Source organism: Nyctereutes procyonoides, unplaced genomic scaffold (genome assembly GCF_905146905.1).
Source record: "Nyctereutes procyonoides isolate TBG_1078 unplaced genomic scaffold, NYPRO_anot_genome, whole genome shotgun sequence".
In the NCBI taxonomy this organism is placed as follows: domain Eukaryota; kingdom Metazoa; phylum Chordata; class Mammalia; order Carnivora; family Canidae; genus Nyctereutes; species Nyctereutes procyonoides.
Window position 1 is genome coordinate 2,625,446 of NW_026575117.1, and position 26,891 is coordinate 2,652,336.

The window sequence follows — 26,891 nt, forward strand, 5'->3', positions numbered from 1 at the left end:
CCATCTGTGATTCAACTTTCTCTTCCACAAATAAAGGAATGGAATTTTTATTGATTTATTTATTTTTAAAAGACTTTATTTGTAAGTAATCTCTACACTCAACATGGGGCTCAAACTTACAACCCGAGATCAAGAGTTCCATGCTCTATGGACTGAGCCAGTCAGGCACCTCAAGGAATAAAAGTTTAAAATACCAAATAAGGGACATCTGGGTGGCTCAGTGGTTGAGCATCTGCCTTTGGCTCAGGGCGTCATCTCGGGATCGAGGCCCACATTGGGGTCCCTGCAGGAAGCCTGCTTCTCACTCTGCCTGTGTCTCTGCCTCTCTCTCTCTCTGTATGACTATCGTAAATAAATTTTAAAAAAATTAAAATCTTAAAAAAATAAATAAGATCACTTCAAGGGCTCATAAAACCACTACTACCCAGATCCTACCTCCAAGATTCCAAATCTGAGAAGGGGCCCAAACACTCTTTTGTTTTTAGGTACCAGATGATGCTGATGTGTATCCTGGGCTGAAAACAATCATTTTCAAAGGAGAATCAGGGGCGCCTGGGTGGCTCAGCGGGTGAGCATCTACCTTCAGCTCAGGGTGTGATCCTGGAGTCCCAGGATCGAGTCCTGCATCAGGCTCCCTGTGAGGAGCCTGCTTCTCCCTCTGCCTGTGTCTCTGCCTCTTTCTCTGTGTCTCTCATGAATAAATAAAAAAAATATTTTTAAAAAACCCCACCAAAAACAAAAGGAGAATCATAGTCTCAGGAAACTGCTGGGGTTTGGGGTTGTACCGGGTAGGAGGGCACCAGACAACGCTGGAGAAGGATTCAGGGCTGACCTGAACTCTAGGTTAGGATTAGGAGTATTCGCAGCCCACCTGACAAACTACGTGCTTCCAATACTTTGATTAAGTGCTCTTTATTTGATGCTTTGCGTGCACAGCGCTGTAAGGCCTGCCCAACCGAGGTGTTCAGCCGGTCACCGGTCAGGCGGCCTGGGGGCGAGGGCAGGGGGCAATCAGCCTCCTACCTAACCTTCTTTCTGGGACCATTCTCTGTAGGCCCCTGCGAAGTTGCGAGCCCTGCGCAGACAAAGTGACAAAGCGGGTGAGCAGGCGGGCCCGGGAGGCGCCCCGTCACCCCCCAGCAGGCGCCCCCCTGCCCCATACCCTGAGTATCCCAGGCCTCGGGCCAGCTGCGTGGCCTGCAAGCCCCGCTTGCCCATCTGACAGAAGAAGATGAGGTTCTCCTCTTGCAGCTTCGGCTTCTCGGCGGAGTACAAAGCCTGGAAAGCATCTGGCTCCATCTGCAGGGCGCTCTCCAGCTCGGACACTGGGAGGCAGCGAGGCAGGGTCGGAACCAGTGGTGGGCGAGCTCAGGTGGGGCCTGGAGGCACTGGGGCCGCGGCCCCAACCGATCCCCAAAGGAACCCCCCCCCCCCCCCCGCCCGGCCAACCTCTAGGCCCCGACAGGCCCAGCTGCCGGGAGGGGCCGGGCGGCTGCACCGGGGCCACGTCCGCGGCAGCGAGGGGGAGCGGCGGGCGGTACCCGGTACCCACCCCGCAGCCCCCAGCCCGCAGCCCCGGGGAGGTCGGGCGCCGAGGAGCGGGTCCTCCCCCTCCTCGCCGCCGCTCTCCGCTCAAACTGGAAGGGCCGGTTCCGCGGCCCGGGTCCGCCTCCCGCCAGCCCTTCTCCGGGAGGCTCGGGGCCCTCAGGGGAACAAGGACCCCCGTACCCGTGCCTCCCCCCACGCCGCCCTGGGAGCCCCCCTAGGCCACCCGCGCGGGCGTCCCCGGTGTCCCGTACCCGGGATGTTGAGCGCCCCCGGGATGGTCCCCGCTGCCGCCTCCTCCCGCGATCTCACGTCGATGAGCCGGACCTGGCCCGCGGCCAGCAGCGAGCGCAGTTCAGGCAGCGAGACCGTGGGCGCTGCGGAAGGAGGCAGCAGAGCCTGGGGCGGCGCGGCGGCCCCCACCTGGCGGCCCCCTCCACCTGCGGCCCCCACCTGGCGGCCCCCTCCACCTGCGGCCCCCACCTGGCGGCCCCCTCCACCTTCGGCCCCCACCTGGCGGCCCCCTCCACCTAGCGGCCCCCACCTGGCGGCCCCCTCCACCTAGTGGCACGCTCCACCTGGCGGCGCCCCTCCACCTAGCGCCCCCTCCACCTGGCGGCCCCCACCTGGCGGCCCCCTCCACCTGCGGCCCCCACCTGGCGGCCCCCTCCACCTGGCGGCCCCCTCCACCTGGCGGCCCCCTCCACCTGCGGCCCCCACCTGGCGGCTCCCTCCACCTGGCGGCGCCCCTCCACCTGCGGCTCCCTCCACCTGGCGGCGCCTCTCCACCTAGCGGCCCCCACCTGGTGGCCCCCTCCACCTTCGGCCCCCACCTGGCGGCCCCCTCCACCTGCGGCCCCCACCTGGCGGCTCCCTCCACCTGGCGGCTCCCTCCACCTGGCGGCTCCCTCCACCTGGCGGCGCCCCTCCACCTAGCGGCCCCCCACCTGGCAGGGGCCTGCGAGCCGCGCGCCGCCGCTTCCCCTCGGCCGGGCCGCGCGCTCCCGGGGGCCGCGGCGAGGACGGGAGGGCCCCGGGGCCCCGCAGGTACCTCCAGCCATGGCGCGCGCCGCGACTGCGAGTTGCAGGAACGCGGCCCGGGGCCGCCCCCGCGGAGCCGCCAGCATCTCGCCCGCCCTCCGGGAGCCCGGAGCCGGGACCGGAACCGGAAGCGAAGGCCCCGCCCCCGCCCCGCCCCCCGCCGCACCTGTTCCGCGGGGCTGTGAGGCCCGCTCGCCAGTCTAGCGATTGCCCAGCGCGCGGGCGGGCGGGCGGCACACGGGAGCCCTGGGAGCCCTGGGAGCCCTGGGACTCGGGGCCGGGAGCACCCGGCCGCGCCCCACCCTAACCTTGGCCCCACCCTCCCGGGCAGAGTGCAAGGCGCCTCCCTCCCCTCCGCCCCCACCCACCAGAGGAGGAAAACCAGGAGACAACAGTGGCTCTGAACGTTTTATCTTTAAAAAAAAAAAAAAAAAGAAAGAAAGAAAAGGAAGAAAAGAAACACCATCCCCACAAGGGGAAGGCCCCACGTGGGCCCCTGTCTTCTCCCTGGCTCCAGAGGCTTCCGCACAGGCCCTGGCCGCCCGCCGGCCGATCTCCTGTTCCTGGGGCAGGAGCCGCTGCTAAGCATCCTTTCCCCCACTTCTCGCGAAAGCCTGTTCCCCAGAGTCCTCGAACGCACACCTGAGCTCCAGGGTGAGGAAGACCCAGTGGGAGCGCCAGAGTCCCGGGCAACCAGAGCGTCACTTGTCAGCAGACCCTCTGCTGGCTCTCGAAGCAAGCACAGGGCAAGCCCCCACGTTGTGTCCGGTATCCAGCATGGAGACGGCACATGCATGTGAAGAGGGACACGAGGGCCCAGGGGCCGCGCGGTGGGACTGGACGAGGCTGTCAGCGGGCACCCACGTGTGTTTCACACCACTGCACGCTGCTGTCACCGGGCCTCAGTTCAAAGCCACGCTTTCTGAGCTCCCCCTGGTCCCACGCCAGAAGTGGGTGGTGAAGGAAAGGGGCACGGGTGAGCCGTTCTCCTGGACTATCTGCAGTTCTCGGAAAGGGGCTGTAGGGCCGAAGGCCCTCGAGTCCCCATAGTTAGTTGCTGTCATTCTTGATGACGACCTCTACTCCGTGGTGCCGCAACTGAGCCCGTAGCAGCAGATTCTTGTTTTTAAGATCTTCCACCTGATGTGGGAGGGAGGCCATGAAGACAGTGAGCAGAAAAGCTGGCACAGCGAAATCCCTGCATGTACGAAGACATCCGCTAGGGAGGGGGAAAAGGACGAAGCCCTCTACGGAAAGCAAGGGCGGGAGACCCCAGCTGGCTCGCGGGCCATGGAGTTGAGGAGGGCCGGAGCGCGGAGGGGTCTGACCTGCTGTCGGAGCACATCGTTGTCCAGCTGCAGTTGGTCGAGCCCCTGCAGTTCTTCAGACAACCGGTGGTTACTCTGTCGAAGCTCCTGGATATAATCACAGGCTTTGGACAGAATCCCACCTTTACTCTGCAAGAAAACGCCAACGAAATGAGGACTAAAATACGTGATACGTGGCTTACCTTCCAAAAGCACACCCACACTCTAGACCTCAGTTTCCCCTAAGTGGGAGAACACTGCACAAGGATACAGGAACCTCAGAGAGAGAAGCCACGTGTGCCCTCTCTACCATTTCTGGAAACAATACCAGGAGACAGAATTCAGGCATCCTGCCCACTACAGGGTCTTTCCATGACCTGGCCAGACTTGGTGCTCTCCATGGAGCAGTCTGGGATGATCTTGGACAGCTGCACAATCCAGTTGTTAATCTTGTCTCGGCGGCGGCGTTCAACTGTGGGGCACAGGGGGGGACAAGGTGACTCTGGGAGAACTCCCCACAGGCCCTGTAACTCCACCTACACTCTCCCACTCAGACACCCCTGCTGTTCCCAATCCCAGCTGACAGTACCTACCTTCATTATGCTGAGCCCTGCGTTTCTCATCCCGAGTCGTCCTGGGAGCTTCTGACTTCCTGACAACAGAGCCCAGGGTGGCCAGAGTCCGGGAAGATAAAAAAAAATCAGATTGGAGGCTCAAATAAGGAGTCGGCAGGGATCAAGACCACCGTTGCAACTGAGAAAGACCAGGGGTTACTCACGGGGAATAAGGGTGAGTCCTGGGGGCAATGGAGCGCTGGCTTCCTCCCTGCAACACTTCCTGTGGTGACATCATCACAAAGAACTGTCCTGTGAAGACGCAGGGTCGGTTGTGTCAGGATGTGGGACTTAGGAACTTCATCAAGCTCTGAGGCCGAGGCCCTAAGATCCTCCTCTAAAAGAGACCTCCTTCATCCTAGGTCAGTCCCAGACTCACTGCCTGCCCAGGTCTTAGTGATCATGAAGTGGTCCTGGGAAGGGCCCACCGTGCCCAGCCATGGCCCCCAGCCTATCCTAGCCCCTCCAGCCAGCAGCACCCGCACGGAGCTCACCAGTGCCAGGAGGGGTCGCCTGCCCCAGCAGTGCCTCTGAGCCCTGGGTAGTAACAACCGCTGCCGTACTCCCCGACGTGGTCCCCCCTGCCCCATCTCCCACCGCAGTGCTGGGGAAGTAAGTATAGTGCGTCTCGGCGGCCGTCCCCTCTGTGTCAACTGCATCGTCACTGGTGAACGCACCCTGGATCACAGCCTGGGAAGGGGTACAACAACACAGAGTCCAGTGTCAGGCACACTTCCCACTGAACCATGCTGCAGCTTCTGTCCCTAGGGCGGGGGAGAATGGAGAAACATCCAGAAAGGGAAAATCTAGTGCCTTGGAACAAGGAAGCCCCAGATGCCTTGCCACTCCTAGCCCCACCCCTATCTCATGGATTCAGGTGCACCTTGCTCTAGTCCCCTGGGCAGCCCAGGCCCGGGTACCTGGGTCATGGATTGAGTGGCAGGATAGCCACTGATGGCGCCAGTCCCCTCAGTCTGGCCATCCAGCTGCCCCTCAGACACCTGGATCACCCTGTACATCACCTAGAAGCAGGGAGGGAAGGAATACGTGGAGAGAGAAAATACAAGAGTCAATGCTGGGGACCCCAGGACTCTCATAAAGCTTCTCTTGGACAGAGCCCGGGAATAAGAGTGCTTCAGTGACAAAGCTTCAGCCATCCCCCTTCTGTCCCCAGAGGTTTCAGCCTAGACTCCCCCCCCCACAAAACCTCCTCCTCCCAGCCCTCCAACCCCCCTTACCCCCCCACACAGGAGTCCACATCTCCTCCAAGCCACATCTCCCCTGACAGGTTCATTACCTCCCGCAACCCCAACCCCAGGTGACACCTGCAGCCCCTTGGCCCCCTCCCTTACCTGGCCCCCTCCCTTACCTGGCCCCCATTCTCAGTTCGGAAGACGTACTTGACGTTGGGGTCAGGGAAAGTGGCAGCTGATTGGATGCTGGCAATAGCCACACTGGTTGGGTCCTCCCCAGTTGCCACTGCACCTAAATTAAAAGAGCAAAGGAAAAGTCTGCGAGTTCCTGCCTTTTCCCCTTGTTCCACCTGCACGTCATTTACAAGGACCAGGTACACAGGAGATGCGCCCCTGGGAGAGAGGGAGAGGCCAGGATGGGCTCCTGGTTTCAGGTCTGTCTCTACCACCCACCTTCCTGAATCTGCACTGTCCCCTCTTCCGTTTCAGCTGTTTTCTGCTGCCTGTTTGTGAAGGGACAAAAAAAAAGAGGGGAAGATGTGAATAAAAAGCTCACTGACCCAGTAACCTATGGTTTCCAAACTCAATGGCATTCCCAACAGACGCTGGGTTAGGTGAGAATAGCAGCAGCTAGTATTTACTGAGTGTTTACTGTGTGCGTAGTACTGAGCTAAGCACTTAACACGCATTATCGTCTAATACCAAGGACAACACAATGGGTGAGTAGCTCTACTTGCATTTTGTAGATGAGAGACTGGATGACACACCTAGTAAGTGATGGAGCTGAAACCAGAATCCAGGTCTGCTGGACTCCAGAGCCAGTGCTCGTAGCCATTCTGCATTCTTCCAGGCCTCCCACCTCCAGCCCCAGACCCTACCTCCTCTTCACTCACCCCTTCATCTCTCTGTAAGGGGGCTCATCCGAGGAACTGGTCCTTCTTTGGAAGTCTTCGAATCTCCTGCCTCACGGTCCTGAGTGCTCAGTCCTGGTAGAAATCAGGAAGTCTTCAGTAAGTCCAGGAAACTGAAGAGCCTGTTTCAAGAAGCTAGGCTCCATGAAGACCCAGCCAGGAACAGAATCTAATCAATCTAGAGGACAATCAGTTTTCTCCATTCTGGCGCTGAGAAGTGGGCTACAGTGGTTGAAAAAAAAAATAACTCTACAAATGGTGTTCCTTGGTCCTCTATTTTCACTCCAGGTCATGGTGGAGAGGGGATGCTTATACTTAAAGACTGAGAAATAATGTATTTCTGGATGGATCATGACTAAAGTTATAATGATGGTGGGACGCCTGTGTGGCTCAGTGGTTGAACATCTGCTTTTGGCTTGGGGCGTGATCCTGGGGTCCTGGGATCGAGTCCCACATTGGGCTGTGAGGGGCCTGCTTCTCCCTCTGCCTGCGTCTCTGTCTCTCTGTGTGTGTCTCTCATGAATATATAAAATCCTAAAAAAAATAAAGTTCAAAAAAAAGTTGTCATGATAGGCCATGACTTTGGGGTTAAGAAGGCACGTTTAGATCACCACTATCAAAAACACAGGACCGGGGCAGCCCGGGTGGCTCAGCGGTTTAGCACCACCTTCAGCCCGGGGCGTGATCCTGGAGACCCAGGGTTCGAGTCCCACGTTGGGCTCCCTGCATGGAGCCTGCTTCTCCCTCTGCCGGTGTCTCTGCCTCTCTCTCTTGCTCTCTCTGTTTCCCTCATGAATAAATAAAATAAAAATCTTAAAAACAAAACAAACACAGGACCACTGGACGCTCTGGTGCTTCTTCTAGCTTCTCAACCACATAGTGTACCAAGAAATTTCTGTCCTCAAATCCAGGAAGGGGAAACCTGCCTGAACCATAAAGAACATACTTGGCCCTTGGGCTTCATTCTATGTGGCCCCAGGGGCTCCAGCTTTGGGACGTCCAGATTTATGTCATTTAAGACCTTAAACTCCAAACGCCTCATTTTTCAAGCCCCTTCTATTTTTCTTCACCAAGCCTTCCTGTAAAACCACACGGTTGCTCAAGTGTTGCCATGACAACTCCAAATCAACTGAACCTCAGCAAGAAGGGAGAAAAAAAACTCCAGGCTCAAGCTTCGAAGGAGAGACAATGGAAAAGGAACTCATTTGCAAGGTGCCCGGTTTAGGACCCTGACACCCAGCCAGAGGGCAGGAAAACAAGGAAAACACAAAGAGCTGAGAAGACAAGTGGCTCCTCCAAAGAGACACAGCTACGTGTACAAGTGAACAGGGCGACAAAATCATCGCCGCGCCAAAGAGTAAGATTTTTACCAAGTCTGTACCCAGAAGGTCCTCCCCAAAACCTTTCCTAAGGGCAATCTTCAACGGAGGAGCCTTGGAAGCCTGCTTGGAAGGAAAGCAGTGACCCCGAAAAAGCCACCAGAACTGAAAACAACAAAGGGGAACCAAAAAAAAAAAAAAAAAAAAAGAACTGAAAGTGAAACTGTCCGGAGGAAGTAACGCTGCGAGCAGCTCCCAGTCCCTTGGGGAAGGCGGCACCACCTACCTGTGCATCCTCAACCTACGGAGCCGGGGCGCTGCCTGCAGGGGGGCGTCTCTACCGCCCGCGGCTGTCAGCAGGGGCAGCCTCGGAGGACACCGGCAACCGGGTCGGGCTGCTCTGCGCACTGTTAGCGGGACATCCGGGAGCATTTCCCGGGCATCGGGGGATGCGACACGGAAGCGCGGACAGGATGTGGGGGCGGGCGCGCCCGGGCAGGGGGCCCTGCAACAGCCCCTGCTGCAGGGCTGGACACAAAGGGGAGGACGACCAAGTCCCCGAACCAGGCCGGCGTCTCCCGCAGGCCCCGCAGGCCCCGCAGCCGGCGGCGCGAGCCCGCGAGCCCGGGAGCCCGCGAGCCTGGAGGCCGGGCGGCCGGGAAGGGCTCGGGGCTCGGGGCTCGGGGCTCGGGGCTCGGGCTCGGGCTCGGCGGGCCCGGAGGAGGGCGGGAGCGCGCTCGGCCCACAAGGCGGGGCGGGAGGCACGACGCGGGCACGGCCCCTCCCGCAAAACAAAGGCGTCCTCCGCGGGAGGCCGCCGGCCCTCGGGAGCGCAACCCCGCCTGCCCCGCCTGCCAGCCCCGCACACGGCCCCGCTCCGCCCGCGGCCGGCCCCCGACTCACCGGCCGCCGCCGCTGCCGCTGCCGCCGCCGCCGATCTCCCCGGACCGTGCTCTCCGTCCCCGGACTCGGAGAGCTCCATGGACAGCTGCTCATGCGCACTCCCGGCCTGCGGCCATGTCGGTGAGGGGCGGAAGTGCCCGCCCCGCCTCCTCAGCCTCTGAGCCGCCCCACTTCCGGTCGCTCCCGCGGGCGCGGGGAGGTGCCGCCGGGGCGGAGAGGGAGGGGCTTCCTGCGGCCCGCGGAGGAGGGCGTTGAAGTGCTTGTCGCTTTCGGCAAGGACGGGAGGAAGGCGACGCGCATGTGCTGCCGACTTGCTGCTGGACGAGGCGTCCTCGGCGGCAGGAGGGAGCGAGGCCGGCTTAGGTGAAGGGAAGGACGTCGCACGGAGGCGCCATCTTTAACAAGGGCGGCCTGGGAGGCCATCTTGAATGAGGGCGCGCCGTGGGTGCCCCCGGGGATGCGGACGGCCCGGGCGTGCCCGCGTGTGACCGCGTGTGCCCACGTCCGCGGCGGCCGGCGTGTGTGCGGTGGCGGTGTTGGGGATCCTGGCGCCCGCCCTTCTCCGTTGAGGCCTGCCCTCGGGGATGTGGAGCCGTGCGGCGCGAGGACAAGAGTTCAGCTCTGGGGCAGACGAGCTCGGGGCTCAGACCCCCGCGGCCGCGGCTTACCCCGGGGGTCTCGGCAGAACTTTCGGCCTCCTTAGCCTCCCTAACTGACCTCAGTTTGCAGACCTCCCATCTGTGACGCGGAGATAGCAGGACCCACCTTACAGACCTGTTCGCGTGCACCTGCTAAAACCGAGGGCACGGGCCCCTTGCTGGTAGAGCACCTGGCCTTTAGGGCTAGATAGGAGCGCTATGTCGACCGAGGTTTCTCTTCCCCATTTCCTGAGCGCCGTGACCCCAGCTCTGGTCTCTAGCCCCAGGTCTCCAGGACGACAGCTGGGGCGGAGCACCCAAACCACAACGGCACAAAGGCATTTGGCCAAACGTGAAAATGCGACCTCTGTCACCCAAGACGAAGAAGGACGATCCGTGAACGTGTAACAGTACTACGTTTATTATTCGGAGAGGTCACTTCCTCCTGGAACGGAGCCCGCGGCCCCCCAACCCCCGTCTGTGGGACAAGCGGGCCCCGGGGCCTGAGTTATGTCATTGCCCTTCCCCAAAATAGGAGGAAGTCGCTCCAAAGGAAAAAAGGAGAAGCCAGGGGAGATCCGCGCAAGACCTCTCTTCCCAAAGGTGGCTGGAGGCCGAGGGTAGGGATGCCGCGAGGGGAGCCGGTCCCTACTTTGAGACCCTCAACGAGCTCCCAGACACGTTCCTCTTAATCTGCAGCTAAGAGGGTCAGGAGGTATCCAAGAGCAGAATTAGGACGGGCAACTCACAAGTGTTCGTGTGTGACAGGCTCCGAGCCGGCCCTGTCCCCCCAGCCCCCTACCCTGGGCTTCCAGGAAGGGAGGTGTGCAGCTTCAGAGGAGGGCCCGAACCTTCCTGGAGTCCCCTCTCCATTCTTCACTGAGAGTCCTCCAAGTACCCTGCCTACGCTTCACTCCCTTTGACCAGTGACCCCACTCCCTGGTAACAGGATCTTGGTTGACTTTCTTGGGAACATCCTAAGGGCTAAGTGCTTTGTGTCTGAGACAAACTCAGGTAAACCGACAGAGGCAGTGCTTCCCATAGTCAAAAAGAGAAGCTGGAGGCCCAGAGCCCATGGCGTTGGGCGCTACAGCTGCTCAGGCTGCAGAAGACACAGCTGGTCTGGGACCCTGGGGACCGGAGACAACTTCCTGTGTGCCTGTGGTCCTGCTCACAGTCCCTCACCTCTCCCAGGGTTAGCCTGTGTTTCAAATGCGTATGATCGGCGCTGTGGGGACAGAAGCGGGTCGGGGGGCTGGGGTTCCCTGGGGGGCAGACTATGCCGACTCCGGTGTCCAGACCCTTCTGTGTCTTCAGGCGGGAGCTCCAGGCAACTAAGCGGCCGAGGAGAATAGGCAGGGATCATACTACAGGGGAGGTTCTGGAGGTGAGGCTGTAGTCCCCACCCCCAGTACAGGTCTGGGTCCGCCGAATGCCCTGAGCCTCAGTCCTCTGGCGGTCCCGGGCCAGGGCCACAGCAGCATCAAAAGAAAGACTGCCCCCATTCCTCCAGGAGGAACGGGAGGCTCGGGACCCCCAAGCCCTTTCCCCGGGAGTCCCATCAAGCCGACCAGGCCTCGGGCATGGGTTTGCAGGTGCCACGTGGATCTTGCTACACATCGCACTAGGCATCTTGGCAAATTGCGGTTTGGGCGGCACCACAGGCACAGAGCGGACCTGCTGGACCTGAACCAGGGTGGAAGCCAGGCGCATGCCCACTCCGCTAGCTGAGCCCAGAGGACCCGGGCACAGGCTGCAGCTGTCTGGACTGGGCTGCCCCTCAGGCTCCGCCTCCACCGGCTGGGGCGGCTCTGGGGCTGCCCGTTCGGCCTCAGAGCATGGGGAACAGCCCTCGCTGGCACTGTCAACCTCCAGGGACTCTACGTGGGACCCTTCAGGAAGGGAGTCCCCTAAACGGTCACCTCCGGCCCTCTGGTCCCTCTCGGGCTCCCCATCCCCGCTCTCCCCGTCCATGCTGACCGCCCCCCGCCCCTCCTCCAGCTGCCGCTTCTGGGCTTCTGCCATCGTCAGCATCTCCTTGATCTTCTCTTGCCTCTTGGTCCTCCTGCCCGTTCTGTCCTTCAGCCTCATCCTCTCTGCCTCCTTCAGCCTCTTGTTTGTGCACAGCTTCCCAGCTTTCCTCAGCGACTGGGTTTTCCTGGGCCCCGCACTCTGGGTCGCTTCTTGCTTGTCCCTGGCCTTCCTCTCCTTCCTCTGCCTCCTCTCTCTCAGTCTTCCTTTCCATCTCCTCGTCTTTGCCCTGCTCTCCTCCTGTTCCCTCCACACCCTTAGCCTCCTCCACACTCTCATCTTCCTGCTGACCGTTGGACTCCACTCCCTTGGCCTCTGTCTCCTCCCCACCCCCTTCTCTCAAACTGACCCTCGTCTCTTGGCTTCCCTCAGGCTTGCCTCCCTCCTGACCTACCTCTCCGTCCTCCACCTCACTCTCCGGACTGCCCTCAGCCTCCTCCCTGAGGTCCCCTGTGCTTTCAGGCTCAGCCTCCTTGTCCTCGCCAACCTCACAGCATGCCTGCCCTCCCTCAGCCTGCCCTGGAGGCCCCTGTCTCCCGCACCCCACTGTATCGTCCTCCAGACTTTCCGGACCCTCCCAGGTTGGGTGTTTGGGCGACAGAAGGGGACTTAGGTCATCGTAGGCACTCAGGAAGACTTCCTCCTCGTTTTCTTCCTGTCCATCAGGCCTGGGGCCGGCAGAGTCTGAGGAACAGCAGCTGGGAGCCAGGACAAACTGCGCCTCATCCAGAGACAGGTCATCCAGGGGCGGCTCTACAGAGAACTCCTCCACCTGTAGGCATAGCACTGTGGCTCAGGACCAGGTGGCCCTGTCCACCCTCTGCCCTCCTTACCACCCCCGCACCCAGCGCAGCTCCCCCTTACCTGAGGCCCAACTCCCAGGAGCTCCTCCAGGTAGCCCATCCCAGGGTCATCCTCCCCAGGAAAGGCTGCTTCTGCTCTTCTTGCCTTGGCTACCTCCCCATCCTCCACCCCCACCCACTCCGGCTCCGAGCCACTTGAGTCCTCTAGGAAGGAGAAGGAGTCCTGCACCTCCTGGGATAGGCAGTCCTCCAGCACAGGAGCCACATCCTCTGGGCCACAGTCAGCCAGGGGACCTGCGGCAGAACTTGCCTCCAACTTCTCATCTGTTGGGAGAAAGGTAGTCTCAGGAGCTCAGAGGTCAAGAGCAGCCCCCACCCTGTCCAATGTGGCTCTTGCTTACATTGCTACCGTACAGGCCCAGCGCTCCCAGCCTGGGTGCTCCACGTGGCTGATCCTCTCAGAACCCATCAGTATCCCTGACTACTGGCTTCGAGCTACCTTGACCTTGGCAGAGCTCCCACCAGGGCCCGGGCCCCATGCTGTGCATATCGTAATGCATTATCGTAGTTTTCTCCACAAACCAACTACATAACATAGAGTGTTTATCCTCATTTGTTTTTTTGTTAGAAGTTTTATTCATTTATTCACGAGAGCCACACAGAGGCAGAGACACAGGCAGAGGGAGAAGCAGGCTCCATGCGGGGAGCCCCATGCGGGACTGGATCCTGGGACCTTGGGGTCACTCCCTGGACCAAAGGCAGACGCTCATCCACTGAGCCCCCAGGTGTCCCTATCCTCACTTTAAATATGAGGAAAGCAAGACCCAGATGTGTCCGAGGTCCCAGCTCTGCTCCCTCCGACTTAAATCAACAGCAAATAGCTTAACCTGGGTCTCAGTTTCCACTGCTGTAACATAAGCAACAGTAACCGTGTCATAGGATTATGAGAGAATGGGGCGCCCCGGGGGCTCAGTGGCTGAGCGTCTGCCTTCCACTCAGCGTGACCCCGAGGTCCCGGGATCGGGTCCCGCATCGGGCTCCTCACAGGGAGCCTGCTTCTCCCTCTACCTGGGTCTCTGCCTCTCTCTCTCTCTCTCTCTCTCTCTCTCTCTCTCTCTCTCTGTCTCTCTGTGTCTCATGAATAAATAAATAAAATCTTTAAAAAAAAAAAAAAGATTACAGGAGAATGAAATGAGCTGATGCCCACAAAGTTCCTAACACGGCTCTGGGCACATGGTAACCCTCCAGTGTCAGCTGCTGGTGTTCCTGCTGTTGTGTTCCCATCATCATCATCATCTATCACACGTCCCCGCCTCAAACTTAAGGTCCCTCCTGTATTCGTGCAGCACAGACTCCCATTCCTGGGTGTATCAGCGACGGGAAGGAGGCCGAGGTCCTCTCCAGGAGTTCCACAGGACCTGATCGTCTTGCTGGACCCCCCACCCCGGAATCCAGGAGGCCGCGGAAGGTAGCAAGCACCCAGAGCCCAGGCCTGAGGACAGGACAGGCCCCTCACATCCGAGTTCTGGTCCCTTCTCCCAGTGCCGAAGTCCCGCGGTCCTCACCTGGGGGGCCGGGGCCGGAGGCGGGGCTCGGCCGGGGCTGGAGGGCGGGGCACTCAAGGCCGCGGGTGAGCCGGGCCAATGAGACGTTGGAGATGATGTTCGGGGGCACGCTGAGGATGGAGGTGATGTGTAGTGGCAGGTTGACATTGTAAGGATCCGAGATGTGGACGCCCGCACAGCGCTCGGCGCGGCTGCAGCCCCCGGCGCGCATCCCTGACCGGCCGGCCCGCGGGGTGCCCGGCTCGGAGCTGGGGCCGCCCGGCGCCTCGGCCTCGGGCTCCTGCGCGCCCTCCGCTGCTCCCGCGGGGTCCTCCAGGCTGTCCGGCTGCAGCGGGCCGGGCCGCAGACTGCTGGGTCCCTCCGGCTCTGGGGGGAGAGGGGCGGGCAGCAGCCTCAGCTGCCAGGGCCTGGGCGCCTCCGGAAGGCTCTGCACGACGCCCCCCACCCAAGCCCGACAGCCAGGACGGCCTGGGGGCAGCCGCTGGACTTCCCCGGGCCCCTCCTGCCAGCGCCCCACGGCCAGGGCTACCCCTACGGTTCCTGGGGGGGGGCCCTCCCTCCCTGCAGATCCGGCCACCACAGTGCCAGCCCCTCCCCAGCACCCCCACCCCGCACCCCTGCGGACTGCCTGGGAACACACCAAACCCATTGATCAGATGATAAACTCCTCACTAAACCCAGCCTTCCCGGTACTGTGGCCAGTGTCCAGTGGGCACCCGTGCCCTGTGTTTGCAGTCAGCGAGCACACTTGGCCATACATACAGACACACAGACACGCAGGAATGCATACACAACGGGCTCACCCATAATCCTGTTATTCCTTGGCAGACACGTTCACACGCACGCTTGCACACAGGCATGCACCGGCCTGTGCATGCACGTAAACACACACCACGTGCACGCGCGTACTCACCATCACTGACCCCGGCTGCCGCGCTCAGTGAGTCCATGCTCTTGGCTGGCCGCAGCGTCCCCTTCTCGGACTTGTCCTCTGCAAGACACAGAGGATGTTTGTAGAGCCAGGGCCCGCTCGCCTTCAGCAGAGCTCGCGCCTCTCCCCAGACCTACCTCTGTCCTCGGCCCCCCGCGGGAGTTTACGCTTGGTCTCGTGGCCAGAGCGACCCAGATTGAAGATAGATCTCCACTTCCTGACCTTCAAAGACCCCTTTCTCCTGGAGGGAATAGAGAAATCCTTAGGGTTGGAGCCTGGTGGGGTCAGCGCAAGGGAGGAGGGCCCCAGGAAGGAGGCCTTACTTGTGCTCTCCAATTTCGATGATAGTGTGGTAGGGCCGTATCTGTGGGGGCCCATCGCCAGCCTGCAGGACACTAGGCAGGTGGTAGGGTAGGGACCTGGGCATAAGGTCCTCAGGGCTGCCTGATGCCCGGGCCCCCGGAAGTGACCGCCATCCACTCTCCATCTCACCACCTAGGAAGATAAGAAGAATGGGCAAGCCAAGAACAGAGAGGAGAGAGGGCTTCAGGTTCTCAGCTCCTTGTGCCGCCCTCCCACTCCCCAGTGACTACCAGGCTAGGAATCCATTCAGAGGCCTTTGGAGACAGACCCTCCGTGTCTGGCTCCTCAAGAGGGAATCCTCAGAGACGGGGGCCAGGAGATCCCAGGGCACTGGCCCGGTGGGCTCAGGTGGGAATGACCAGTCTGTAGCCCCAAGAACCGGGATGGTGATTAGAAGGTCAAGCTGTGCAGGAGGGGTCTGCTCAAGCGCAGACCACACTGTCACCTCCCCAGCGCCTCCTCTGCGTGACCACAAGCATCATCCCTCTATGAGACCCAGTTCTCAGCTGCAAAACATGGAGGCTGAACTAGGTGACCTCTGAGGCCCTCGTGATTCCCCAGAGAGTGTGGTGGGGTGGTGGGTGGGAGGGACACTGACCAGAGAGAGAAGCACCCCCAAAGAGCTGGTCCACGTGCGTGAGGATGAACTCGACCACGATGGACTGCACACGCACCTCCATGAAGGCCGCCGTCCCATTGAAGCCCGAGGCCTCTATGTCCTTAGACCTGTGCAGATGAAGAGTTATTCCCCTCCAGGGCCAGCACTCTTCCCCACCTGAAGTCTCCCCAAAACACCCCACACCCTTTCCCCTGCACACCCTTAACCTCATCTCCACCTCTTAAACTGCAAGCATGATACAAGTCTCTCAAATGCCACTTCCTCCAGGAAGCCCTCTTGGACACTCGCCTCAGAATTCATCTCTACTTCCTTTGCACACGAGAATGCCTTGTTATAACGAATAGCGGGGCTTCTCGAGGCCTGCCTTGCACCACAGGGACTGGCATGCCGGCCAGCTCTCCATGAGGCTGCAAGATGTGTGCTCCGCAAACATTCAATACTTCCTGTTCCAGCCCCTGAGCTCCGTGACACAGTGTGAGAAGACGCACAGGCCTCGTGTCCAGCAAGTAAACCCCATCCCGCTCAATGCAATTCGGAACCTTCCTCTTTCTCCCTGGGCTCCGTGGGACCCCACACTCCTCTCCGTGCACCCACGCAGCCACACCCATTCCTGGAGTGGCCTCGGGGGGCTAGGCTCCCCGCCAGGATCCCCATACCCTGCTCCCGCGTGCGCCCACCTCAGCAGGTTGGGAGCCCACACAATGGCCAGGTTGCGGGCGTGCATGTTGGTCTGAGCGCTGAACGAGGCCATGTGCACCAGGTGCCGCATGAGGAACTCCAGGGTCCTGCAGAAAAGGAGGTGTCAGGGGCCAGGGGTCACACATGCAACACCCAGGCGGAGGTGGGATTAAGTCTGGGAGCCGGAAGGGACCACTCAAGGCCCCAGGGCTGTGTGTGGGTGGCCGGGACTCAGAGCGGGGCGCGCACCTATAGTTTGGGACAGGGAGTTCTCGAAGCACCTCTAGGATCTTGACCAGGCGCTCAGGTTCCAGCTGCACTCCCACCACGTCCTGTTGGGGAGGAAGGGTTCAAGAATCAAGTCCGTGAGCAGCCAGCACTGCCCCTGCTCACTCCTGGGAGCCTGAGCCTGACTCTCAGAAACAATTCTGTGCTGTTCCCCCACCGTCCCACAACGCAGATCTTTCGAGGTGCACCGACAGATGGAGTAGGCATTGCTCACACTTCGGGGTGCAGACCTGCAGCTGGATCTTGGCTCGGCCACTTAATAGCTTTGTGACCTTGAACGACTTGCTGCCACTCCACCTCAGCATCCTCAGCACAAGAACACCTTAGGGGCACCTCCCTGTGGGTGCTCCAGGGGCTGGGGAGTTACTCCCAGGAGCCCCGGAAGGCCGACGCCCACCCAGTCTAGCCTGCGTGGGCCTAATGGCGGGGGCTGCTGCCCTGGATTTCTAAATGCCATTCCGCTCAATAAAATGCAACTTATTTTTAAAATGTTACTGAATTCAAGATAGCATTTTTGTCACATATCTTCTTATTCAAAAGATGTGCAGCCTACAACCCGCTCACAGAGGGGCATGCCTGAAAAAGCTGTGACTTCCGAGAAGGGCTCTCATTCTCTTAAATGTGGGGAAGCTCTGGTCTAGGTGATTTCCAGGGGCCCTCTGCTCTCCCTCTGGGTTCTACTTTCCCTGGTCTCCCCCTGCACCGTGTGTGATCTGCAGGCCCTAAGGAAAGGAGGAAAGGCGGAGGGAAGAGGCAGGATGGGGGGGGTGGGCAGCGGGCAGGGGGCACTTGCAGGGAGGGGTCTTTTCATTCTCATGTGGTCTCGGTCATTCAGGGTCACTAGGACACCATCTGGCGCTGGACGCACTTGGGATGTCAAAACCAGAGCAGTCACCCCTCAGCCTCGCCTTCCACCCCCCTGCCTGTCAACTCACAGCAAACTTGTCATAGAGCCGGTAGGTGAGCAGGGGGTCGGGCAGTTCTCTGAAGTAGGCCTTGCACAAGGAGGAGACACAGTGAATGTCCTGGAGGTAAACGTCTTTCCGCAGGTCTGGCTTCCGCTCTGCCTCAAACTCCTGCCTGGGGAGGTGCAGAGTGGTCAGGAGTGGTGGGAGGGGGGAAGCTGGGAGGCCTGGGAGCCGTGCACAGGGGCCCGGGCAGGGTGGAGGGTCAACGTGCATGGGCCTGGAAGGAGGATGTGGGGGCGTGTGTGCATACACGAGGCAGCAGGCGCGGATGGACATGCCACTGGGTAGAGCGGGCGGGGGGTGGGGGTGGATAGGGAGGTGGGCTGTGCACCAGCAGGGATCCATGTCAGCGGTTGTAGCTGTGGGTGTGGGTGGCGAGGTTGGGGTCCGTCGGAGTCAATACAAGTGGGGACATGGACGTAGATGTGTTTCTGGGAACGTGTAAAGATGGAGGAGTGTAACTCTTGGAAGGAAATACAAATGTCAATCTCCCTGACCTTGGATCAGGCAACATTTGCGTAGATAAGACACCAAAAGCACAAGCAGCCGAAGAAAAAATAGATACACCGAACATCGAATGACAAACTTGTGTGTGTGTCAGAGGGCACTGCCAAGAAAGCGAAGACACCCCGCGGAATGGGAGAAAATATTTGTGAATCATAGATTTGGTAAGTGTTGGGAGCCCCTGGGGGCTCAGTGGCTGAGCTTCAGCCTTCCGCTCAGGTCGTGACCCCAGGGTCCTGGGTCGAGTCCCACGTCAGACTCCCTGCAGGGAGCCTGCTTCTCCCTCTGCCTGTGTCTCTGCCTCTCTCTCTCTCTCTCTCTCTCTCTGTCTCATGAATGAATAAATAAAATCTTTTTGAAAAAGAAGAACTTAAAAAAAGATTTGATAAGTGTTTAACATCTGGACTATAGGAAGAATTCTTACAACTCAAAGGAAACAAGCCAACTTGAAAACGAGCAAGGGATTTGAATAGAAATTTCTCCAAAGAAGGGCAGCCCCGGTGGCGCAGCGGTTTAGCACTGCCTGCAGCCCGGGGCATGATCTGGAGACCCTGGATCGAGTCCCACGTCAGGCTCCCTGCATGGAGCCTGCTTCTCCCTCTGCCTGGGTCTCTGCCTCTCTCTCTGTCTCTGCATCTCTGTGAATAATAATAAAAAAAAATACATAAAATCATGAAATCTGCAATTTGAAAAAAAAAAAAAAGAAATTTCGGGATCCCTGGGTGGCGCAGCGGTTAGGCGCCTGCCTTTGGCCCAGGGCGCGATCCTGGAGCCCCGGGATCGAATCCCACGTCGGGCTCCCGGTGCATGGAGCCTGCTTCTCCCTCTGCCTGTGTCTCTGCCTCTCTCTCTCTCATTCTATGTGACTATCATAAATAAATAAAAAAATTAAAAAAAAAAAAAGAAATTTCTCCAAAGAAGATACACAAATGAGTAATATGCACACAGGAAGGTGTTGGATGTGGTTAGCTGTTAGGGAAATGCAAATACAGGTGAATTAGCCCTTCACACCCACTAGGGTGGCTGTTATTCAAAGGACACACAGGAACGCGTGTTGGCAGGTGTGGAGAAATGGGAACCCTTGTGCATTGCTGCTGGGGTGGATAGGAAAGGATGCACCCCCAGGGAAAGCAGCCTGGCTGTTCCTTAAAAAGCCCAACCTTCAGCCCAGGGCGTGATCCTAGAGACCCAGGATTGAGTCCCTCATCGGGCTCCCCGCATGGAGCCTGCTTCTCCCTCTGCGTCTCTCTCTCTCTGTGTGTGTCTCTAATAAATAAATAAAATCTTAAAAAAAAAAAAAAGCCCAACCTTAGAGTAACCGCGTGACCCAGCAGCTCCACGCCCAGCCATGTCCTCAGGGGAACTGAAAGCATGTGTCCACGTGAACACTTGTACATGAATGTTCACACCGGCGTCACTCATAGTAGCCAAGGGGTGGAAACACCCCAAATGTCCGTCAACTGATGGATGGATCAACAAAATATGGTGAAGCCATACAATAGAATATTATTCAGCCACACAAAGAGGTGAAGAGGTGAAGTACTAGCCAGTGTGACAACATGCACGAACCTTGAAAATTTGCTAAGTGGAAAAGCCAGAAAAGGTTACAATTCTCTGATTCCGAGTATAAGAAATACACAGAATAGGCAAATTCATAGTGATAGAAAGTAGACCAGCGGTTGCAAGAGGCTGAGGGAAAGGAGAAATGTTTCTTTTCTTTTCTTTTTCTTTTTTTTTTTTTTGGAGAAATGTTTTGGGGTTGATGAAAAGTTCTGGAATCAGATAGTGGTGGCCGTGGCATGGCCTTGTGAATATACTTTAAAAAGAAATCACTGGATTGTGGATTGTACATTTTCAAATAGTGAGTTTTATGGTGTGTGAATTACCATCAACATTTTTTAAACTGGGTGGTTGTTTGCGGGCGTGGAGACGTGTGTGTCTACACACACACCTGCTAGCCTGGGGGAACGGGGTGCATGGGCTCAGCCTTCCCTGAGGACACTCCGGAGCTCCTCCCTTGGCACCCAGCATCCATGTTTCCTTCTCCTGCCTTCCCCTTGGGCCTCTGGCTCCCTGGCCTCCTGGCCCATGGAGCCCCCTCACTGCCCGACTCACCGGAGCTTCTGGATGTTGGAAGAGACCCCCGAGAGGCGGTAGATGCCATCCACCACCCCATACTCCTCCACGAACTCTGCGCAGCTCTTCAGTACCTGCGGGACTGGGGGCACAGAGGGGCCAGAGAAAGAGAAGTCGGCGGGGCGCCGGGGGGCTCAGTCGGGGAAGCATCTGCCTTCAGCTCAGGTCATGATGTCAGGGTCCAGGGATGCAGCCCAAGTGGGGTCCCTGCTCAGCGGGGAGCCTGCTTCGCCCCCTCCCTCTGCCCCTCCCCTGCTCATGCTCTCTCTCTCTCTCTCTCTCTCTCTCTCTCTCTCAAATAAATAAATAAAATCTTAAAAGGAGAGAGAGAGAGAAATCAGGTCTGGGAGGTCAGAGACCACAGGGATCTGAGAAATGGAAGCATCAGGGAAGGGGTTTGGGGAAACAGCTCATGAATAAAAACTTGTTAGAGGGATTCAGCTCCAGCCTCCCAATCTCTCTGCCCGAGGGGGCCACAGCCTCTGCATAAACCCCCCAAGGGAGGGAGAGCAACTTCCTCCCCAGCCTGCCCCGGCCTGTTAGCAAGTTCTGCCCTTCTTTTTTTTTATGATTTTATTTATTTATTCATGAGAGACACAGGCAGAGGGAGAAGCAGGCTCCTTGCAGGGAGCCCGATGCGGGACTCGATCCCAGGACCCCGGGGTCAGTCCTGGGCCGAAGGCAGACGCTCCACCGCTGAGCTGCCCGGGGCCCCAGTTCTGCCTCCTTCGAACTGCAACTCGACTAGTTGCTACCCCAGGATTTTCCAAGGGGCAGCGGTCCAGTTGGCAGGGCACTCTGGACAGGTCTGGAAAGTACATTCATTGAACGCTCGATACAAGATGAAGGAGCATTACTTGTCCTGGCCCCCACGGGGCAGCGTGGACGGGGAGTGCTGGGAACACTGGGAAGCACCCCTCCGGTGGCAGGTGCGCGGGCGTCGGGCCTGTCATAGGGAGGCATGCCAGCTTGTGACGGGTCAGTTCGGGAGAGAAGCACCCATGTGCCCAGCACTGTGCCCTGGGTACTCCGGTCCCTCTTTCTTTCTTTCTTTCTTTCTTTCTTTCTTTCTTTCTTTCTTTCTTTCTTTCTCTTTCTTTCTTTCTCTCTCTCTCTCTTTCTTTCTTTCTTTTCTTTCTTCTTTTTCTTTCTTTCTTTTTCTTTTTTTAATTTTATCTATTTATTCATGAGCGACAGATTGAGAGAGAGAGAGAGAGGCAGAGACACAGGCAGAGGGAGAAGCAGACTCCATGAAGGAGCCCGACGTGGGACTCGATCCGGGGACCCCGAGGTCACGCCCTGGGCCAAAGGCAGGCGCCAAACCGCTAAGCCACCCAGGGATCCCCCAGTGCCCATTTCACAGGTCAGGACGCTGAAGGTCGAAGGAGCAACAAGTGCCCGGTGTTACCCACCTGGAGCCGGTCTCCAAATCCCAAAATTTTACAAAAAGCTAAGAGTAAAATGACCGAAGGAATGGGGTTGAAGGGGAAATAGGAGGGAGTAAGATCAGTACCCAGAAATGCTCATCAAGTGATGCCATATGGTTTCTAGATGCGGGCTCTTCACTTCCTGGTGTCTCAAGCAAGATCACCATAACCAGGTAGAACTCATAAAGCCCATTAGAAAAAAAAAAAAAAGAAATTGAAGACTGAGGAGAAACAGCTCTTTCTGACGCTGACACGAGAGAGGGATTTCTCTGGTGAACCGAACTTAGTATTTTTCTCAGGCCATATTCTCTATTTCAATCTCCAAGGGATGTCACTGAGCCTCCTAAGTGACGGGTGACTTAGTTGAGTCATAAATAAACCATTATTGGGCACACGGTGCTAGAGGCTGCGGAAAATGGAACTATTGTCCGAAGTGCAGATACTAAAGAAACGAGTGATGACAAAGCACAGCGAGTCCCACGATACAGGTGGAAGCGGGGTGGGGGGGGGGAGCGGGCAGCAGTGGAGGCGATGCTTTAGGTGTGTTCTGATGGGTCCCCGGAGTTTACCAGCAGGCGGCAGAGGGGAGGGTATCTCCAGGCAGGGGCATAACGTGAGGTGTGGTACCACGGTTTGCTCAGGGGTCACAAAAAGCTGGATCAGAGGATTTGTCGGGAAATTGGAGCTGAGGCCGGGGTCGCAGGGGCCTGGTTTGTGAAGGGTCCTATGTACCAGGCGGAGGAGTGTATTTCTCATTCTAGATCTATAAGGTGACAGTGAAGGTTGGGGTGAAGCCAGGTGTTTATGGAGCCAAGGATCTAAGGCAGGGAAGGCTCTGGAAGGATAAATATGTGGCCTCGTGCCGATGGGATTCCACTCATGGTGCTGGAGGGCTTCCCGTGTCTGAGACACCACGTCACAAAATATGAGGGACACCAAATCGGTCACCCTGGGCCTCAGAGAGGGCACCAGAAAAAAAAAAAGGTTACAGTTAGATCTTGTCCTTAAGGAGCTTATAGTCTAGTAACAGGGGAGGAGGCCCGGGATGGGAGAGAGAATATAACTTTGCACACTGGGTTTGGAGCCCGGCTCCAGGTGGGTAACACCCGGCACTTGTTCTTCCTTCGACCTTCAGTGTCCTGACCTGTGAAATGGGGACCGGAGTACCCAGGGCAAAGTGCTGGGCACATGGGTGCTTCTCTCCCAAACTGACCTGTCACAAGCTGGCGTGCCTCCCTACGACAGGCCCGACACCTGCGCACATGCTTCCCCACGTACTCCTATCCCAAGTTTTTGGTGCAATTCAGTAATTAAGTAACATGGAAATACAGAAGGAAGAAATAATCAATAAACCCATCAACCGCTACTGTAAACCCTCCCTGTGTGACCTGGTGTCCACACCCTTTGCGCTCCAGCTTCCCCAGAGCCAGGACTTGGGTGAGACAAGGGAAGCATGGGGGCGGAGAATTTAAGGAAGCACCCACTCCTAGGGCTGTGCAAGTGCAAACTGTGCACACACACAACCTTGGGAGTGAGAGCGTCCTTGAGAAAGAGCCACTGGGGCGCCTCGCTGGCGCAGTCGGAAGAGCATGCAAGTCTTGATGGGGGAGTCATGAGTTCGAACCCCAAACAGGGTGTCCGGATTAATAAAATAAATAAACTTGAGAGAGTGAAGAAGAAAGAGAAAGAAAAAGAAGGAAGAAAGAAAGGTCAGGCACCCAGGGCACTGGTGCGGCCCTGAGAGTGAAGGTTTTGTTGAATTTTGTGTCCTGGTCACCCCCCTTGCCTCACCTTAGCCCTAGCTCTGCAGGTCCCCCACCAGCCCTCCTTCCAGGACCTGTGCCCGTTTGCCAGGGTCCCCTTCCCCTCGGGTTCCAGCACTGACTGCAGAAGTGGGGTGGACCCTCCTCATTCGCTGCCTAATGCCACCCCAACTCTCGGCCGCCACATTACTCTGTTGACTCATCATCCACCGTCACCCAAAGCCTAGGTTCTTTTCACGTGAGCAGCAACCAAGCCAGATCTCCCCCATCCTGCCCTTCTCTGTTGATTTCGAATCCTCTGAAAAGGCCCTTAAAGAAAGTATTTGAGGGGCACCCGGGTGGCTCAGTCAGCTAAGCACCCGACTCTTGATTTCAGCTCAGGTCGTGATCTCAGGATGGGGAGATCGGGCCCCATGTCAGTCTCCACGCTGGGTGTGGTCTCTCTCTCTCTCTCTCTCTCTCTCCCTCTGCCCTTCCTCTCTCTCCTCTCTGTCTACCTCTCTCTAAAAACAACAAAACAAAAAAAGAAGAACATATTCGAGAGCCTAAGGAATCAGAGCCACAGAGGAAATGGGTCAAGGAGATGAGGGGAGCAATACCTTGAGAGAGACGACGGGGGGGGGGGGTGAAGGAGAGATGGGAGCCCTAAGAGGCAGGGCTGGGGTGAGGGGGTCAAGGAAGAGACATCAGGGAATGGGGGCGGGGGGGGGGCTGGGAGGAGGGCCCAGAATTTAGAGACCTGGAGAATCAGAAACTGGAACAAGGGAGCAAAGAGATAAAGGTTAGGGAAAGGAAGAACCCAGAACAGGTGGCGCCTGGGGAAGGAAGGGACCCGCTTGGGGCCTCCAGCAGGGAGAAGGATGGGGAAAACCAAGCTAAGGGGGGGTGCACAGGGTTGGGGGGGATGAGGTAGGCAGGAACCCGGATCTTTCCTCTGCCAGCCTTGGGTAAGGGAGAGGCTCGCCAGGCTCTCTCTGTCCTTTCACTTTCCACCTGTCGGTGGGGGGGCGGGGGGTGGGGGTCACTGTGGCTCTGGGGCCCGAGATCACGCCCCCCCAGGGCTCAGGTGAGGTTCTGAGGGGGCCAGGAGGGTCTCCTCCTCCTCCGGGGCTCACTGCGACCCGGCCCAGCAGCCAGGTGGACGTCCAAGCCTCGGAGGACGTGCCCCTCACAGGCTGGGAACGCAGCTGGAGGCTAGGGGTCCGCAGGGGAGGGGGCCGGGCGGCTGGGGGTGTGTTTCCACCGGGGCTGGCAGGGGCTGCAGGGGAGGGCCGCGCCAGGGCGAGGAGACCAAGCCGAGGGTTTGCAGAGAACCAGAAGAACATTAGCCCCATTGAATCATGTGGCCGTTGGCCAAGAGCCCTTGACCTCGAGAGGCATCTCTGGTGAAGGACTCAGGGTGAGACTCAGGGCCAAGCCTCGACACTGTCTTCGGGACAGGGGTTTCCCTCAACAGAGGCCGGTGGGGATGGGGGCCTCCGGGGGAGGAGAAAAAGGGGAAGGAGGTGTTTGGGGCCAAGGGGGCGGGGCCAAGGGCAGGAAATGAGCTGGGAACCACCATCACCCTCCCTCCACTGCAGGCGCCACAGCCCAGAGGAGAAGACAAAGAGGAAATGACAGATTGGGGTGGGGTGGGATGGGGGGGATCGTGCCAGGCTCTGGGAGGAGCTCAAAGTGCCAAAAACAAGCTGGACTGGGTGGCCAGGACACCTGCCTTCAATTTCGAATCCCATCAAGCTGGGTTTGTGAGAGGCCACTCTGGGCCAGGGCGAGCGCAGAGTTGTCCCTGGTCCTGCTGGCTTCCCAGCCCCTCCAGGGACCCCAGGGTGGCAGCGGACAGGCCCCACGGATCGTCCACATCCACTCCTTTGCACCCTGTGGCCCGACCCTGCAACCAGCCTCGGGGCGTCCCCCATTTCGGCAGCTTCTCCCCCGCACCCTCGGCCTTGAACCTGTTGCTCCCGCGCAGGGAGAGTCACGGACACTGGGGCAGGGAGACCCCACCCCAGGGCCTCCCCTGCGGCCCAGCAAGGTTGCAGAGCGCCCAGAGCCCAGCAACCACGTCCCTGGGCACCCTCCTCCAACCAGGAAACCCCCGCCCTCCCCAGTGCCACCCTCAGACTCTCCCAGGGCCCTGCCCCTGGCTCCTTTCATTCAGACCCAAGGACCATCCACTGGCCCTTCAGCCACTTGCCTCTGACCATGCCGTCCCCCGGCCTCCCTCTCTGTCCCCAGCACAGATGTCGCGTCACCCCTCTCTTTTGCCTACTTCTCTCAGTTTCTCATCTCTCCATCCTCCCCCCCCCCGCCCCCGCCTCTCCATCCACAGGTAGTCACACAAGGGGGCTCCCCTGCTTCTCCACTGAGCCACACTTCCTGCCGCGCCTGCCGGTCAGCCTCCTGGGTGCTGACCCCAAGCCACTGCCCCTCGCCGTGAGCACCTGGGCGCCGTGTCTGTCCCTCGACTGGATCAGACTGGAGAGCAGCTCCATGCCCACCCCGCGAAGCAGCCCCGAGCCACCTCCTTACCCTCCTGGCCCGAACGCTGGAGCTGCTCCTGCAGGTCACACCCAAACACCCTCTCCTTCGAGCTGCCCTTCTTCTTTCCTTTCTGCCGAGACTTCATGGCTGGAGCCCCTGGGCCCTGGCCCAGCCACCTCCACCCCCCCGAGACCTTTGCCCTACCAGTCCCCCATAGGATCCCAAGGCGGCCTCTGGGCTTAGCCCGGCCCCGGGGGGCAGGGCTCCGAACTGGGGGTGGAGGGTGGCCTGGGCAACAGGCAGCAGCTCTTGCCTTTGGGGCCCCGGCGACACGGAAGTAGCCGTGGAAGAGGAAGCTGCCCGGACCCTGGCAAGAAGCTGTGTCTCGTGGCCCAGGCTGGCACTTGCCCCTCTGGCCCCGCTCAGCCCTGGGGGAGCAGGAAGCTGTGCAGCTACTCAAACCCGCTTCCTGTTAGAGCATCTTTGCAACCACAGGGCCCGGGGTGGGGGAGGCAGCTGACATTCACATCCTCAACCCATCACTGGGACTTCGCTCATTGGTCAAGGCAAGGTGATGTCAGAGCCCCGGGGTGGGGTGGTGGCGCCCCGGGACCTGAGCAGGTCCTTCGAGACCAGAATTTGGGGGGTCTGAGGTGGAGACTGGAGGTTGGCCTGAGGGGGGCAGGTGCCCAGGCTCAGCCCCCGACGGGCCTGTGGCCTCGGTCAAGTCCCATCACCCCTGTGAGCCTCAGCGTCCACACCAAGGTGACCACCAAGGGGGTGAACGAGGTGATCTTTCATCCTTCTGACCCTTTCTGTGGGACTCACTGAGCGTCGGCTTCTTTGGAAAGAGTGTGCACACA

The 26,891-nt window shown here is 58.9% G+C and overlaps 3 protein-coding genes across 6 annotated transcripts; all 3 read right to left on the minus strand.

Annotated features, from left to right (window-relative positions):
- Window positions 1-893: 893 nt before the first annotated feature.
- On the minus strand, window positions 894-2,716 carry TSTD1 (thiosulfate sulfurtransferase like domain containing 1). Of its 2 annotated transcripts, XM_055334033.1 has the most exons (4): window positions 2,597-2,716; window positions 1,800-1,922; window positions 1,163-1,325; window positions 894-1,075 (listed from the first exon to the last, which is right to left on the minus strand). In XM_055334033.1, exons 1-4 carry the CDS (start codon window positions 2,670-2,672, stop codon window positions 1,024-1,026), a joined length of 414 nt encoding a protein of 137 aa, XP_055190008.1. In that variant the 5' UTR covers window positions 2,673-2,716; the 3' UTR covers window positions 894-1,023. The 2 variants fall into 2 exon arrangements, with proteins under 2 accessions (XP_055190008.1, XP_055190009.1); XM_055334034.1 differs by lacking the exon at window positions 1,800-1,922.
- Window positions 2,717-2,988: 272 nt separating this feature from the next.
- On the minus strand, window positions 2,989-8,971 carry USF1 (upstream transcription factor 1). Of its 3 annotated transcripts, none has more exons than XM_055334294.1 (11): window positions 8,834-8,971; window positions 6,594-6,686; window positions 6,154-6,203; window positions 5,877-5,992; window positions 5,428-5,529; window positions 5,002-5,197; window positions 4,672-4,759; window positions 4,487-4,545; window positions 4,271-4,365; window positions 3,915-4,043; window positions 2,989-3,726 (listed from the first exon to the last, which is right to left on the minus strand). In XM_055334294.1, the coding sequence occupies exons 2-11, from the start codon at window positions 6,599-6,601 to the stop codon at window positions 3,637-3,639; spliced, it is 933 nt and encodes a 310-aa protein (XP_055190269.1). In that variant the 5' UTR covers window positions 6,602-6,686; window positions 8,834-8,971; the 3' UTR covers window positions 2,989-3,636. The 3 variants fall into 3 exon arrangements, with proteins under 3 accessions (XP_055190269.1, XP_055190270.1, XP_055190271.1); XM_055334295.1 differs by lacking the exon at window positions 8,834-8,971 and adding an exon at window positions 8,217-8,619; XM_055334296.1 differs by lacking the exons at window positions 6,594-6,686; window positions 8,834-8,971 and having other exon boundaries at window positions 5,908-5,992; window positions 6,154-6,204.
- A 73-nt stretch (window positions 8,972-9,044) lies between these two features.
- On the minus strand, window positions 9,045-26,410 carry ARHGAP30 (Rho GTPase activating protein 30). The gene is given in 14 exon segments (XM_055333955.1): window positions 9,045-10,848; window positions 10,851-11,457; window positions 11,459-12,274; window positions 12,367-12,629; window positions 13,871-14,236; window positions 14,784-14,861; window positions 14,939-15,042; window positions 15,125-15,296; window positions 15,763-15,890; window positions 16,461-16,568; window positions 16,711-16,793; window positions 17,685-17,829; window positions 20,337-20,439; window positions 26,077-26,410. Coding segments are annotated over 14 exon segments (3,276 nt in total). The 5' UTR covers window positions 26,174-26,410; the 3' UTR covers window positions 9,045-10,642.
- Window positions 26,411-26,891: the final 481 nt, after the last annotated feature.